This window comes from Malaclemys terrapin, chromosome 6, assembly GCF_027887155.1.
Source record: "Malaclemys terrapin pileata isolate rMalTer1 chromosome 6, rMalTer1.hap1, whole genome shotgun sequence".
Classification (NCBI taxonomy): domain Eukaryota; kingdom Metazoa; phylum Chordata; order Testudines; family Emydidae; genus Malaclemys; species Malaclemys terrapin.
The window spans coordinates 82,058,021-82,073,867 of record NC_071510.1 but is presented as its reverse complement, the minus strand read 5'-3'; the positions used below and the strand labels follow the sequence as shown (position 1 = coordinate 82,073,867).

At 44.5% G+C, this 15,847-nt stretch overlaps 1 protein-coding gene across 3 annotated transcripts in view; it reads left to right on the top strand.

The window, feature by feature from the left end:
- The first annotated feature begins 527 nt into the window (after positions 1-527).
- VCAN (versican) overlaps positions 528-15,847 on the top strand; it is a 139,016-nt gene continuing 123,696 nt past the window's right edge. The window contains exons 1-2 of one of the 3 annotated variants that reach the window (XM_054031894.1): positions 528-815; positions 14,011-14,086. In XM_054031894.1, coding sequence (XP_053887869.1) covers positions 14,017-14,086 — 70 coding nt within the window. In that variant the 5' untranslated portion in view covers positions 528-815; positions 14,011-14,016. The remainder of the gene's footprint in view (positions 816-14,010; positions 14,087-15,847) is intronic. The other 2 variants (XM_054031892.1, XM_054031893.1) reach the window with 2 other exon arrangements.

Genomic DNA, 15,847 nt, shown 5'->3' with positions numbered 1-15,847 from the left:
CCCCCATTTAACTGGTGTTGGAAGACACAATAGGAGAGTTCCTTCGTTCTCTTTTAATTATTTAATTAGGGATACAATGCTTCCTTCACGCTAGGACAAAACATAGCCTTTCTGGCTGGAAGATCGTGTGTGAGCGACAATTTTATTCAGCGTTCTATTTGTTTGTATGGTTCTAACAGCAAGAAATCGCGTTCAGTTTCCCTTGACATGAAAAATGATCTGCTGCTACCCGCAGACTCGTTAGGGTTCATGTAAAGGATATTCCCCCAAAAGTACTGGACTGACTCAACAAAAGCATATCGTGTTCAGGGGTTGGGAACAACTTTTCTGTGCAAAATAAGGCGCTGAACTGAGAAAGCAGCTTCCCCCTCCCCCGGTACTTTGTCAGGAGGGACTGAGGAGTGCCTGGGAACTAGCTGCTCCTGCCCCCTTTCCTGTGTTACAGAGTTCTGAGCTCTTTGCTCTTGCTGCGGGCTTCTTCAAGAGCATGTGTGGGTCCACCCTCCTCTTACAGAGCTAGGGCCCCTCCTCTTGCAGCTCTGACGGTACAATGATATAGTAATGATGGGTGTTGGAGCTCGCATTTGAACTTGCAGGCAAGCTGTCTTGCTCCTTCTTTTGCTAGAACTCAGTTCAGACTCAACAGCTTGGAATCAGGTGCTCATCAGTGGGGAGGGCTGGAGACCCCGGAATCAGCATCTCCTTCCAGCACTAACCAGGGGATTTACTCTTTCATGCGGCCACTGGGAACTCTGGACTAGTCCTAGCACTACGTTGTGATTTTTTGCAGTCTCTGCAATAAACTACCTTTTAAGGTAACTATGCTCCTTTTTATGCACGTTTTACATTTGGCTGCTAGAAAACACCTCGTGTAATATTTAAAGCTATTGTTTGCTGTTGGTACCTTCAAAGACAAAGCGTTTAACTGGAAAGCTAAGGTGGCGGAAGATCTGGTAAATTTTAAAAATCTGGGTAAGTTTTCAAGGACAAGTAGAAAATTAGAAGGTTTTGTTGGTGACCCACAACATTTACTGGGGAAAAGAGTAGAACAAAGAAATCTGGGGAATAGAGGAGTCTGGGGGTGGCGACAGTGAAATAACTCTCTGGTATTGGTTGTCGAATGGATAGCAAGGTAGAACTGCACCTTGATTTGTAATGGGGCTTAGGAGGCTAAGCGAAGGGAGAAATGAGGAACTATTTGTAGGGGTGTTAAATACACAAAACACCACCATTGGAACAATAAGAATTGTCCTGGCTGGGGAGCCTTTCTAGCCACCAGGTTTAATTGCCTGTGGAATAGTGTATGGTCAGTTTCTTATGTCCCGAGTGCTTTTTTGGTGTTCCTGGAAAGCTGCTCTCAGGGCAGCCCCAGGCTGAGGGGCAGGGGGACCTCTTTAGACAGCATCCCTCCAGAGGAGACAGAAAGCAGGCGTTCTCTAAGCCACATTTTCTTGGCAAAATGGGTGGGGGGGGGGGAGAGAAAGGATCACAGGGTTAGTGGAGCAAAACGCCCCCCGTTACACCCGCAGACAGCTTCTCTGCTCCTTGGGAACACAAGACGCTGCCTTTTCTCCCTAGTCCTTGGGTTCCCCCTTTGTTTTAGAAAGAGAGTGAGCAAGCGTCATGGAAGGAATTAGGGGAGTTTAGACCGCGGGAAAAAAAAACTCCTTTGCTAAGGAGAATCATAGAGATAGACGCATTTGTTGTGATCTTGTCCATTTCCCCCATTTGAACCGCCCTTGTTTAAAACTTTTGCACACAAAGGGATTTAAGGAAGGATGCGAGGACATGCTCTCTCATTACCCCACCTGTCACGTTCAGTCTGATCTATCATTTATCTAGCCTTCATATATCAGAGCGGAACCAATTTTAATGAGTGAGCCGTGGAGATTTTTTTTTTTGGAGAAATGGGAGATTTGAAACGTCCCATTGAAACACATTGCACAGTCCGCCCTAAGAGGGAGATGTTTTAAACACTGCTTTTTCCTCCCAAAAGAGGGAGTTTCCTTACCAAATTAGTAAGACTTGGCAGATCTGAAACAACTTTAAAACCAAACGTAAAGGTCAGTGGCGTTTCTCTGAAGCATATTGCAGGGCAAATGAAAGAGCCGCTCATTATTATTATTATTTTGTTACCCAAAGTGAATAATTAAGGAACTTTCCCTTTCTCTTGGTTAAGTCCTCACTTGGCTTCAGGAGAGCCCAAGGGAATGGCTTAGCTAGGAGGTACCAATAACAATCCAGGGGACTAAGCAATGTGAAATTTACAAACCTCAAGTCCGTCCGTGGCTATTACTCAATCCTATTAGAACGTGCCCAGATTTCTCTAAATGTCACAGGGTGTGGGACCGCCATTTCAATACAATTCAAGCGAAAAGGAAAAACCTATGTCATAGCTGGAAGTAATTGCTTTGAAAATCCAGCTGTTCGCTTAGCACATCGGCATGTTACTAAGTCTGGGAAGCGAGGGGAATTTATCTGGGTAGATTGGGAATAATAAAAGCTGGAGAACTAGAACAGAGACTTGGTCCAAAAGGAATCCGTCCTCCTATGAAACACGCAGTGCCGCTGAGACAACCTCCGGGAGAGGGGCAGGGTATTTTCTCTAGCAAGGAAAGCCTGTGTGCCCAGTAACCCCTCCCCCCATCCCGCCAATAAATGAATGGGCTGGACAGGACTTCAGTGGCTTGGTTCCTGTGTAAAATCGCTAACAGGCTCCGTCCTCCTGTTGAGCACTGATACATGGTGGGGGGCGGTGCATTTAATCGGTTCTAAACCCTGAGCTGATGTCTAGGAATCTTCCGGTCTCGAGAAGACCCTCGGCTCCCCCTACTGGTGAAACGGGGAATACCAAAGATCACATTTTTGTAACCAGCATCCAGACACCATTTGTTATCAACAATGAATGGTCAATAATCACCAGTCCGGGCGTTTACTGGGCCAGCGTTACTTTCCCCCTGCATACAACAATGACTTGTGTTATTCCATCGTCCCTTTGCATATTAAAACAATGTGTTATTACTAAACTATGGTAGAGTACTCCTCTTGCTTATTAGGGCAGACGCCTTGTTTAAATGTGAGGTTTACTTTCAGGTTAAGCTTCGCCTCCAAAACTCTTCCTCCGAAAAGCTTTCCTGCTAAGGAAGTGCTTAGATCTGCTTTAAATATTGGTTTAGCTGACATTCCAGCCTCTCCCAGGTGATGGATGCTTCAAGACGGAACAGATATTAACTCTAAACTTCTAACGGTGACATGACAAGACCCAGAGGATCCTCCATGTAGCTCAAACAGAGCTGCTCGGGAAAGCAAACAAACCAGGCTCAGAGATAACGTTTCTTCCACCCCCGTCTGCTTTCAGAGTCCCTCTTAAGTCCCTGCTGGGGTCTGGAAACGTGCATTTGACGGTATGAGGAGGGGAAGGAGCCGCTCGGAGGCCAAGGACTGGAGTGTTAGGCAGGAGCTGGAGGGGTTTCAGTTTGGGTTTGATTCCGCTCTAGGGCAGTTGTGGGTCTTCGCCGGGCAGGCAGAGGGGGTATCGCAGGAAAGCGCAATATGAACGTTCCCAGCTGCTGCCATCAATGAGCTCCGAAGGGACTTGGACTCGGGCAGTTTGCCTGAGCACTTTCAGATGCCAGCAGCGCCTCCCCCGATTTAGCGATCTGGGATCGGAGGGCTGTCGCGCCTTCAGCTGGGAAGGCAGCTGCCTGCAAGTAACTAGGAACTTACTGGGCTCATGGGGAGGGAGCCGGTGAGATCTTGTTCCCTACAGCCACGTGGACTCTGGGAAATTCTTCTGGGGGTGGGGAGCTCTGAAGTCAGCTCGATCCTTTGCTGATTCTTTGTTCGCTTGGGTAAAGCGTTAAGCTAGAAACTGCAGAGAAATTGCCCGGGTGGTGCCTTTTGTTTAACTGTGTGTGTGTGGGGGGACGGGGGGGTGGACAGAGCATGACAGGTATCTTCTCATTCAGCTGCATACAGTGCAGCGGTAGCAGGGGTCGATGACACAAAGTAAAACAAGCGGAGGCAGTTTAGAATTAATGTGACCTTGATCCTAACCTGCCAGATGTGCCTATCACAGGGAATCTTAATAGTATGATCTTTACCCACTGAACTCAGCCTGTTCCAATGCTCTGGACATTGGCTCCGGTTCTCATTGGCAGCACCATGGCCTAGATTGTGATCTCAGGTGTCAATCTCTAGAGTGACCCTACTGAAGTCACTCTGGATTTAAGAGGATGCAACCGGAAACAAAATGTGATCCATTCATTCTTTTCCCATACATATGTTTAAAGGCACAATACAAACAATGGGTCAAGCTCACCCTGGGCAGGATTATGCTGATATTAGGTGGAGTGGAAAATTTGCCAGGAATGAGGTTGTGTCTATACGGACCACAGGAGGCCAATAAAAACAACAAGGAGTCCGGTGGCACCTTAAAGACTAACAGATTTATTTGGGCAAAAGCTTTCATGGGTAAAAAAACATGCATCTGAAGAAGTGAGGTTTTTTACCCATGAAAGCTTATGCCCAAATAAATCTGTTAGTCTTTAAGGTGCCACAGGACTCCTTGTTGTTTTTGTGGATACAGACTAACATGGCTTCCCCCTGATAGGAGGCCAATGAAGCACCAAATTGGCAACATTAGGGTAACTCCACTCATCTACGCAGCAGCCCCTTTGATAGTTCTTATGGCAGTAACCCCAAGGGAAGATTGCACTGCCCCTTTGAGGCTCCAGCACTAGTGAATTTGGCCCAGTGTGGACACAGAGGCTGTGAGGCCTGCTTCAAGACTCCATGATTCTTAACACAGGGACAAATTCTGCCCTCACATTCACTTGTGCATTGAAGTCAAAGGGAATTTCATGTGCAGGACATGCGAGTACAGGACTGACAATAGCAAACTGGAACATGAGGCTGTTAGGTGCACAACAGGGCCACACGTGTTGCTATGCTGAATGTGCACAGAGCATTCGTATGGCAGGGAGGGGGTTGAACAGATTTCTTTTTATAATTTACTTATTTCTAATGACAGCTTTAAAAAAAGATAAAAGCAACACAAAGTCCTTTGTAGAACCCCAGACACAGACATGCTAGAATCTTTGGAGTGTGTTGTGTAAACTCACAGTGGTGTGTAAGACATCAGTAGATACCTTAAAATGTGTATGATATGCATGTGTATTTGAGAACCTAACAGGTAACACAAATCCAATCAACTCTAGTGGCTCCTAACCAGCGAGGCTGGAAAAGTTTGTAAGATATGCAAAAAGTGAGGCATCCAGCTGAGACCAGCTTAGTACAGCTTCTGCTTGCATTGCTAGGGGATAAGTCCCTTTTTGCTCGCCTAATCGAATTGTTGCCTGTGGAGTGTGAGGGTCATAGTTTGTATTTAAATTGCAGTAATCTGCACACAGCAAATTCAGCCCTCGGATAGTCGAGTTTGCTCTATACAACAGGGAAGGAGCTGCAAGGTTTCCCTTGCCCCACCCCCAAGCCAATATTGCCTTCCTTGGTGTAATGGGATAAGGTAGCTCCAGGGATCTCCTTCCCTGCCCCTCCTCCTCCCAGCCTGGGGTAGGGGTCCAGGTCTTCCTCCTGCCCTCCCGACCCCCCCCCATTTCTCTTCTCCTTCCCCATTGCTCTTTCTTCCCCTCCCATTCCTCTCTCTTCCCTACTTTCTCCTTTTCACCATAATAATGCTAGAGAGGACAACATACAAATGAGATTGAGAGAGGCAATGGAAGAGGAAGACAGGGCCAAGAATGGGAGACATGCTATGAGACCTGAAGGGACTTTTGAGCAGAACTTGGATGAATACCATCACTTACTTGTTTTCCAGTTTAACCCTACATGTGCACAGTATTTTGCAAGACATATAAAAGAACTGGGGGCAGAGTCTGTGGTGCACCTCAGCCCTTGGTGGGTGGAAAGGAGGCTTTCTGCTACCTTTGCATATCTCAGATTCTGGGCTGCTTCAAGGACCAAAGTGGCCTAGGGACTGATCTAAGTGCAGCTTCAGCACAGCTGCCAAAAGATTGTTCTGCAGCCCAGAATTGCCACCCTGCTCTGAACACTTTCCCTTCAGCCTCCAGCATAGCCCAGCCCTCTGCTTTGAGCTGTAGTTATGTGGCCCAGAGGAATTCCCTCTGGGGCTGCTAGTGGAGGAAAGGTACTGGAGCAGGCACCCTAGTTAAGAGTTTGTAATCTACTTATGGACATAACAGTGCAAGTGATAATGACTGATGAATTAAACAAAGACCAAGTTAACCAAGTGGCAGCAAGGGAGCAATTAATCATATGCAAGTAATGTGGAAAAACTGGCAAAGTTAATTAAATGGCACTTATGGCAAAGTTAATAAGTGTCAGCAATTAACAGTCAGTCAGATGGTATGAAAGGGTGAAAGACAGGTTTAAGAAAAAAGAAAAGGGCACATGAAATACTGACTGCTTGTAGATTATGGAGGCTAACAGTTGAGAAAGTTCCAGCCATAACATGGAAGTGCAGGGCTCAGCTGGTGCCCAGTCCTGCTAAGGGCTGGAGGCAGCACATATGTTATGTCTGGGATGGGGCTTTTCTAGTTTGCCTACGCAGCACTGGGGAGTTGGTCTCTGCGATGTGCAGTGGCCTTTTGTTCCCTTTAGCCCTAGGAAGAGTGGCCTTAACTCACTTCTCTGGTGCCTGATCCTGTAAAGGGCTGGAGGCAGCTGTTTTTTCTACCTGTGTGTTGCTGTAACCCTGAGCCTCACTTTATTAAAAGAAAAATGTGGCCGTGGAGGGTAATTGCACAATAAGGGCCAAATTACAAAAATGCATGCAGTGCTGCCAACTCTTGCAATTTCATCCTGAGGCTAGTTGGACCCCAGCTAGAGGACCTGAGACTCTCCAGCTTTCTCGGAATTTTAGCACTTCTGGGGAAAACCCCCTCTGATTGGCTTCCTTCCCCACTTCCTTATGTCCTAGGAAAGAGCAGCCAGTCTTTTGCAGGAGTTAGGCAGAACTCTTACCCCCCCTTTCCCTCCCCAGGAGCAGAGAGGAGTTTAGGTGGGGGAGGGGAAGAGGAAGCAAAAATAGTCCAACATTCCTGGTGGCTCTGCACCCTCTTGTGAAAAATGGGTTAGTTCCTTTCTGCTCCTTCCAGGAACACCAGGCCTGGGAAAGGATTGTAGGGCAAATAACTCCCGGAGCTGTCTGACCCCCTGGCCTGGGAAGGTAGAGAAGATGACCTCACAGTGGCTGACCCCAAGCTGTGTGGTGGGGCAGGACAGGGAGAGGGAAGAACCCCTGAAGCTGCAAGAGGAGCAGAGATGCCCCGAGGGGGTGAGGAGCCGATATAGGGCTGGGGGACAGAATTGATGTGGGGTCTGAAGAGGGGGCAGAGGTCAGGGATGCAGGCAAATACATGGCTGCAAGGGGCCTATAACTAATTAATTAGAGCTGGGGTAGGCAACCTATGGCACGCAAGCTGATTTTCAGTGGCACTCACACTGCCGGGGTCCTGGCTCTGCATTTTAATTTAATTTTAAATGAAGTTTCTTAAACATTTTAAAAACCTTATTTACTTTACATACAACAATAGTTTAGTTATATATTATAGACTTATAGAAAGAGACCTTCTAAAAACGTTAAAATGTATTACTGGCACGTGAAACCTTAAATTAGAGTTAATAAATGAAGACTCGGCACACCACTTCTGAAAGGTTGCCGACCCCTGAATTAGAGTGTTGGGATGTGGGGAGAAGCTGGAAGCTTTGCACCTTCAGTCATCCAGGAAAACTCCTGCAGCAGGGGTCAGAATCAACTTACTTAATACTTTTGTTGGGAGTTGGCAACACTGTAATAATACACACACACACACACATGCGCACATACTCTTACACATGATGGGCAGGGGGATTTTATAAATCAAAAGGCAGACCAAAAATCATGAGGATCTTTTAAAAAAAAAAACGCTTGTGATTTTGGAGCCAAACTCATGATTTTTTAGGGTCTGACATGATTTTTGAACTTTTGGGGTTGGCAATACATTTTGAAGGGTCGGGGTGGGGGTAGAGGGGATGATTAGATTCCCAGGAGATCCTAACTCCAAACCAGGAATAAACTCCACTCTCTATTGTGACATCTGAAAGGTAGCTCCCTACGGGGTTCGTCATGGTAGCAGCAGGGGGTGGGCAATAAAAGGCAGTCCAGTGGATAAAATTGTGAGCCAAAATGATCTAATCAAGATCACGCTGAAGTTAGCAGGGCTTTTGGGAGGTGGAGGAGTGGAGAAGAGACATGGGGAATAGGACCATCCCACTCTCACCCTCCCTGCTAAAGAGCCTCCTATCCTGGGGAACCTGTTAGGTCCTGGGGCTGGGCCACAAAAGGTCATAGCTCCTGAGCTGCCTTTTCCTGCTACCATGAAGAAGCCCCAGGATGTTCCCTCTTAGATATCACAGGGGGATCAAACTGAGTTTTGGTTTGGGATTGGGGTCTCCTAAGAGCCAGCAAATCCCTATTTTTTTTAAAAAAACTTAGATCTATGTTGTGCCATTACTAACACTAAGCTCCATTTCTTTGCAAGGTGTGAGTCAAGGAAAAATTGAGGCTAACCACTCTTTAATTCTTTTGATCATTCTTTTGTTGCTCACAACAAACATAACCACTATAAACTTTTACAATGGGAAGTTGTTACATGTCAGATCACAATGCCTCAGACACCTGGCTTCTTCTGAAGAAAATAATGAATGAATAACCCTAGGAGACCATTATTTCACTGCCACCTGGGAGGAAATGGCTAGGACTGACAAACACCTTTTGATAGAGACCATCAATCTCTCTGGCTGGATAAAATGTTGATAGCTCCATAGATATGTATCACACTGGAGGCCTTTCCTCTCTTTTTTGATCTGGAGTTTTAGAGGGAAGCAGAGATTATGTTCTCACATCACTTTAAATCAGGAGTAATCCCACTTAAATCAACAGATACACTAGTGTAAAACTGGTGTGAGATTAGAATGGGGCCCGTGATGTGCTAACCAAATTCCAACTTGAGTAATATTTGCTCATCTGGACTCTTCCTGCAATATTCTTAAAAGGTATTCTTCACTTCCAGTATTCAGACATAGGGTAGCATCGCTGTGAGCTGTTAGAGTACTGCTGCTATTTTATCTCCAAGGAGGCAGCGTTTCAGGCTGTGTGTAGTGTCTGTAGCACTTGTTATAGATGTTAAGTTTTGTCAAGTGTTTTGGCTTCTTTCAAGTTGAAAAGTGTCACACGTGCATTTTTCAATAGAGGGTAGATATAAAATATATGTCCAAGTCCTGCAGTCTTGAGTTGGGAAGAATTATTTCTCAACAGGTCAACTACCACACAGCCTGTCTAGGCTCCCTCTATCCGTAACTATGGTCCTATAATGAACCTGCTGGCTTGTTAATGTTCATTGGTTAACCTCTCATCTAGCTATCAGAGGAACCCATAACTGTAATAGTGAAGGGATGTACAAATTCAAGTTAGAGGGGGCCTGGCTTAGAAGGGAGCCAGAGGTTGATTTAGGACAGGAACAAGAGAATGGTGGCTGCATTGTGGGAGCTGGCAAGCCTTGGGCAGATGTGGAATTTGCCCCTCCCCCCGTCCCCCACCGCCATACATGGCCCCGTTGGCCTGACTGGAACTGCCCTCCCAAAAATAGAAGTCAAACTACACCTGAGAGGGAAGGCTGGTCTGCTTAAGAGGTGTGACCAAAGACTAGGAGAGGGGCTGGTGAGGGGGGCCAGCAGGAGCCATGACAGATGCTTGGGAGGGGCCTGCAAGCAGAAGGTGAGGTGGATAGGTCTGAATGAGACTTCAGGTGCTGGATAAAAGTACTGGACACTGGCTGAGGGATCTGAAGGTCAGTGAGTGATTGTTGCTGGAAAAAGTATCCCTGGTATTAGGTCTGAGGAGCCTCACTTCATACCCCTGGACTGGACTGCCCATAGGGCCTGAATTAAGAATTGTTGTGATCTTTGGTCTTAAAGACATTGTGCCTAAGGTAATTGCACCTCTGTTTCTGGCACCCCAGTAAAGGGATCCTTTGTTATTTCATTAGAATCTGTGAATGTTTAAGGGAACCCACTGAGGGCTAGGGTCTGAAGGGCCGAGAGTTTGAAGCAACTATAGATCTTGCCTCAGCATGTGGTACACCCAGCATACTACCAGGCATGTAAAGACTGGAGTACAACAGGGACACCCTGTACTGGGGTCAGTTACAGTGTAGAATATTGTTCCCGCACTACATATATGTATCCCCTGATAATGTCAATGGGAGTCGCACACGTGAATCTGGAGAAAATAGAACCAACAACTGTTAAATTGATTAGGTAGGTCCTACAGGTTAGAGAAGATTTGGGCAAGATGTTTGAAAGTTAATGTATTTTGAGGTAGATTTTTGGAGTTGTGAGGAGTTCTAGGGGGGTGTTTCATATTAAAGTCAGTGGGGGCATGGCTAAGCCACTGTGCAACATTTAAAAAACATTCAAGCTCGGTGTGTAGCAACTGTAAATTCAGCAGTAGTAAATAGAAGGTTGTGTATGAAACATGCCAAAACATTCATGGCAATGTACTGTCCTTCATCTGCAAGGCATGCTGATACCATCAAGGACTCTTATCAATTACCCTGCCTCACCATTTTTTTCTCTCTCTTTTACTTTTCTATTTTTGGTGCTATTTCCAGTAGCCTTCAATCACTAGCCAGCAATAATATCTGAAAGTAGATTTCTTTGAGATGATTCTGTCAATTAGAGTGAAAGCCATTCCCTGGCATGAATTCCAAGTAGCGGGGTGAAGTGCAGTGGGGTGGGGAGGTGAAATCCCAGCCCCAACCTGGAAGCCAGCACGCCGGGCCACAGATGGAATAGCTGCCACTGGCTCCTTGCACCTTTTGTACGAAGTGGTGGGGCCACTGGAACTGCAGAAATGTGGGTCCCATGGTCCCTTCTCTGGCCTGCCCTGACACAGCTCAGTTGCAGGGAGCTTTTCAGGGTAGAGAACTTTTCTGCGGTGTGTGAGGAGTGTGCAGGACCCCACGCCAGCATCTGTGCACACAGCCCTGGCCTGCAGAATTACCATGTTGTGGCACCCATCTGCAGGCAGAGTTTGCAGACACTAAGCAAGGTTTCCTCTTCTCCTCCTTGCTTTTAGAGGCTATATACCCTAATCAAACACGTCTCCCTCTCCCTGTCTCGCTGCTCCCTCTGCTGGATCCCTCACTCTCACTCAGCCTCTCAGTGCACCATAGTGGGGTAGGAAGTGGGACGCAATCCATGATCAACACTGCTGAGAAGCAGCACATTTCTCTCCCCAGGTCTTTCTCTCTTTGAATTCCTTTCTAACTCCTCTGGTCCTGCTCCCTTAGACCAGGGCTACCTCCTGGGAGTGAAATGTGCAAAGTCAGTACAGACTTTGTTCTTGTTTTCTTCAGTTAAAGTTATTTGACCGTTTAGCCATGGGCACAACCTTTATAAAGGGCGGAAGTGCAGCCACAACCCAACAGGGGGCACTCTAGGAGATATCGTGCTGCAGGGAAGCCCACCACAACCCCTTAGGAGGGCACAGCATGTGCTCTCCTCTATGGCTGGATAGCTTGTTGGTCTTAACACTTCCATGCCCTCTTTGAAGAAGTTGTACCCATAGGGGGCACCAGCCGTGAACAGTCCTTGGGCATGGTGGATCCCAAACTGTCTGGATACAGCGGCTCCTTGACCCATCCTCTGCATTGCACAGTCCCATAGGCACCAAACACATTCTTCCTCCTAGTCTACCAATGATGATATACAATAATGAGGAATCATTTCTTTTAAATAATGATTTGTGCATACAAATGCAGGATATGGACAACTTTTGGAGACACCCACCTTTGAAAATTAGTTCCTGTAGAATAATAAAGGGCAAATGATCAGCTCTGACATATACAACTCTTTCTTATGCAGCCATTTCACTCATGCACTCATTTCAAGATGAAGGTTTAGGAGATGGTATAACTGTCCAGACTTTTAGAATTAATCATCTTATCTTCTCCCCCCTCCCTCCCCCTGTCAGCTAAAACCGTATGGACTAGCCATGTCCCCGTGAACTGATTTAGATCAAGCACTGCTATTTGACCCCCTAAGATAACTCTGACTGAAGATATGGATCAGGTTGAATGAACCCATTAAGGTCATAATTCTTGTTTTGGATTTAACCACAAAAATATGTGAACCTTGTGTGATGACATTTTTGTTGCAATGTCAATGCTATCACACAAGGTTCAGCGTGGGTGAACACTGACATTGCAACATAAATATTATCACATTGTAATCCCAGCCCAGTGCAGTTGGTAATAAAAAGATTGGGGTTGCTTGGCAGCATTTGGGCTGCTACATGGGAAAGCAGTTAGCTTTCTCCTCCACGCGCTCTAGGAAAATGTTGCACAATGTGTTTCCCTATGCAACAGAATAACACTAGCCATCCGTTTGCTGGGAATGTAAAGCTCCTGAAATATATTCTCTTTTGAGTAGGAATTATAACATTGTCCTGTTCAGATATTCAAGAGCCCCACATTGTGAAGGGTTGATTTAAGATGTTCTGCATTATTTTCTGAACCACTCTCCCATTATGGAATGTATCCCAGGTCAGATACAGGTATGTGGTTTTGAGGACATACCTGTAGGTTGTGTAACAAAATTTCTTTACGTTGAGCATATCTCCCATGGTTATCAGAGGATGTCATACTATGTCTATTGCAATCATGTGCGAGTGTCCACTTTGCCTAATGAGGACTTTTTGTTGCATTGGCCAGTGTTTTCATTCCAGTGATTACTTTTTAATACTTAAGAATATATAGTTCTAATGTAGATTGACTCCCAATAAATCTCTGCTCCATACTTCCCTAAAGAAAGTTAAATTATATTCTATTCAGGACATGAAATAGTTCTCAATTTTGGCTACTGCTCTAATTAGAGATCATGAGTAGCATATTCTGAGAAGAAAATCAGGAAACTCCTATGAACTCAAACTAACAGCCTCTCAACAACAGTGCCGCACAACCCTTTACTGTTACTGAAAGCTACTTCTCATGATTTCTAGAAATTTATAAAGAGATAGTGGCTATCATTTAGTGGGAATCATTCTAATATCACTTGTGTACTTAGCACAGATTTTCATGTTGTTCATACAGGCAACACATTTAACTAGGAACTGGCATGAAATGGCAATGTGTTATTATGGAAACACTGTGTATTTTAGAGAACTTTTCAGTTCTTTGATGGGGCTCATAGCTTAGAAAGGGGAAGGGAAGTATACACAAAGGCACTGAATTGACCAAATCAAACTTTGGAAACAGAAACCTAAAATCCACCATGCATCTGTAATAATGGGGCCACATTGTATATGCATCCGAAGAAGTGGCTGTAGTCCACGAAAGCTTATGCTCTAATAAATTTGTTAGTCTCTAAGGTGCCACAAGTACTCCTGTTCTTCTTTTTGCGGATACAGACTAACACGGCTGTTACTCTGAAAATTGTCCTTACAATGACATTTCACTAAGGGATATATGTTGCAAGCAGAAAGTCCTAAGAGAACCTGTGTTCAGCAAAATGTTGGAAAGAACTGTGATGCTGTCATTCAGTCTCCTTCAGAACTCATTTGTGATGGTAACTTGTGAAATGAAATGGACCCTTGGTCCATATGGCAGTTTGTAAGTTTCTGAATGATGGGGTATTTTTTTGTGCTGTTTAAACCAACTACGAATTGGATTTGGACTAGTTCTCATTTCATCAAGATCATGGATCAACCACCAGATGGTAATGACTTTCTGTCACTACTGTACTGGATTAGATTCAAGACAGTGATTTACATGGGAAAGAATCTTAATATTAATCCATTCCCCCTGACAAATAGCTTGTTACAGTATATCATCTTTAATATTAAGGACAGGTATTGATGTATTGACCTACAACACTTCATAAGTACACACTAGAATACTTTTGACTTACTCATTTTTTCTTTATTTGTAGGTCAAGATGTTATTAAATATAAAAAGTGTCTTATGGATGTGCTCTACCTTAGTTGTAACATATGCACTGCATAAAGGTAAGTGTATGACGTGGAAACATTTACTGGAACTGTCCCTTAGTGACTGTTAGAAGCAGCATGATCTAGAGGGGAGGTTGATACCATGGGACTCAGGAGACCTGGTTCTATTTCTGTCTCTGCTCTACTGAATGACCTTGTGTGAGTCACTCCCTTTTGTGTGCCCTTCCTATGCATTGTTTGTCTTGTGTACTTGGATTTCAAACTCTCCCCTGAGGACTCTAGATGCTACAGTAATGCAAAAAAAAAAAAAAAAAAAATGATGCAAAGTGCCATAGGATTATGTAATACAAATTACCAGACAGAGCAAAATGGTTTTTTTCCCCTCAACATTTCTAATAATGAAGTTATGATTCTCCGGACCAAGAACACAGTACATTTTATTAAGGCAGCAAAGGGTAAATGCATCTATTTATAGGGGCTCTCTGAGCTGATTTCACTCCGTTGGCAAACACTTGCATATAAAATTACTCATTCTTTTCTCCAGCTTGTCCAATGGCTCTTACAAAACTGTTCAAAGATTTTTCTAGAGAAAAGTGAATTGCTGTGGTGCTTAAATAAGCCCACCCATTATAAAAAGTAAAATATATTTTTCCGAAGAGCAGGATGGAAGCACCATTATTTTTTACTTAAAACCGCCCTTATTTTTTTCTATCCTTCATTAAACACACAGCAGGCCAGAGAGATTAGAGTTGTCCTCAAGGACAATAGATTCAAAGACTTTCAGGAGAGGACAACTAAGTTTCTAAGATTTTTCCCTAGAGAGCTGGAACTTCTTTGGTTAGTAAACGGCAACCTTCTTTTCAAGTTTTACTTAGCCATATAACTGAAAGTACTGCATACCAGAGAGAGATATGGGTCTTGTTGTATTTAATGTACTGTTTATATGAGGGCTGCTAGGCAAGGGACATCATTATGGGAAGGGGTTTTTAGATTTGCAAAGTGAGTTTACATGCTAAAGAATCCAGTGGTGAATTTAGAAGTCCTTATCCAGTGAGTTGTATTGTTCCATTAAGATAGAAATATCTAGCATAAATTATAGTGAAACTAAGAGCTATTAAGCATAACAAGCTAACTTCAAAAGTGACACAAATGGGGGTAATTTATATTCTGTAAAGGGGTGTAATTCACATGATGAGAGGCAAAAGGGTGAGTTTTAGCAGGAAAAGCAACTAGCAGGAGGAAGAATGTACAAGACGAAGCAGCTCTGAGCCTCATTATACATTCCTATTAGTTTCTGTTCCTGATACCTTTGTGCCTCCTGCCCCATACTGTGTAATTCTACTCACACTCACATGCACACCAAGTTACTGCTGTATAATTTACACCACCTAGTAACACTTCTTAATTTGGCTCAGAGATTCTCCAGTATGGGATTTACAGTACATGAGCAACCCACTGCTAAGCATCCAGTTAAGCAGATAACAATAATATTGGGCCAGATTCTGGCTGGTGTTCATCTGCGTGTGGCTTGGTGGGAGCAGATGGAAAGTCTCCCACCCCTAGAAAGGCAGTATGAATGCTGTGTCTCATTCATTTAGAGCTCTAGTTTTATCATAGCAATTAGAAGAAAACCTCACAGAATGGCCATTGCGAAGAGGGCAAAAGGAATGGGTTTATATCTCAAGTAGCCATTATTTTCCATTCTAGAACAAATGTCAGGAATAGAGCTCATGTGTGCAATGCCATTTTAGAGGTCATGAGTTACTTCACTGGACCCAAACTTTGCAGACCCAATCTGGTCTCTTCACTATTTAATTC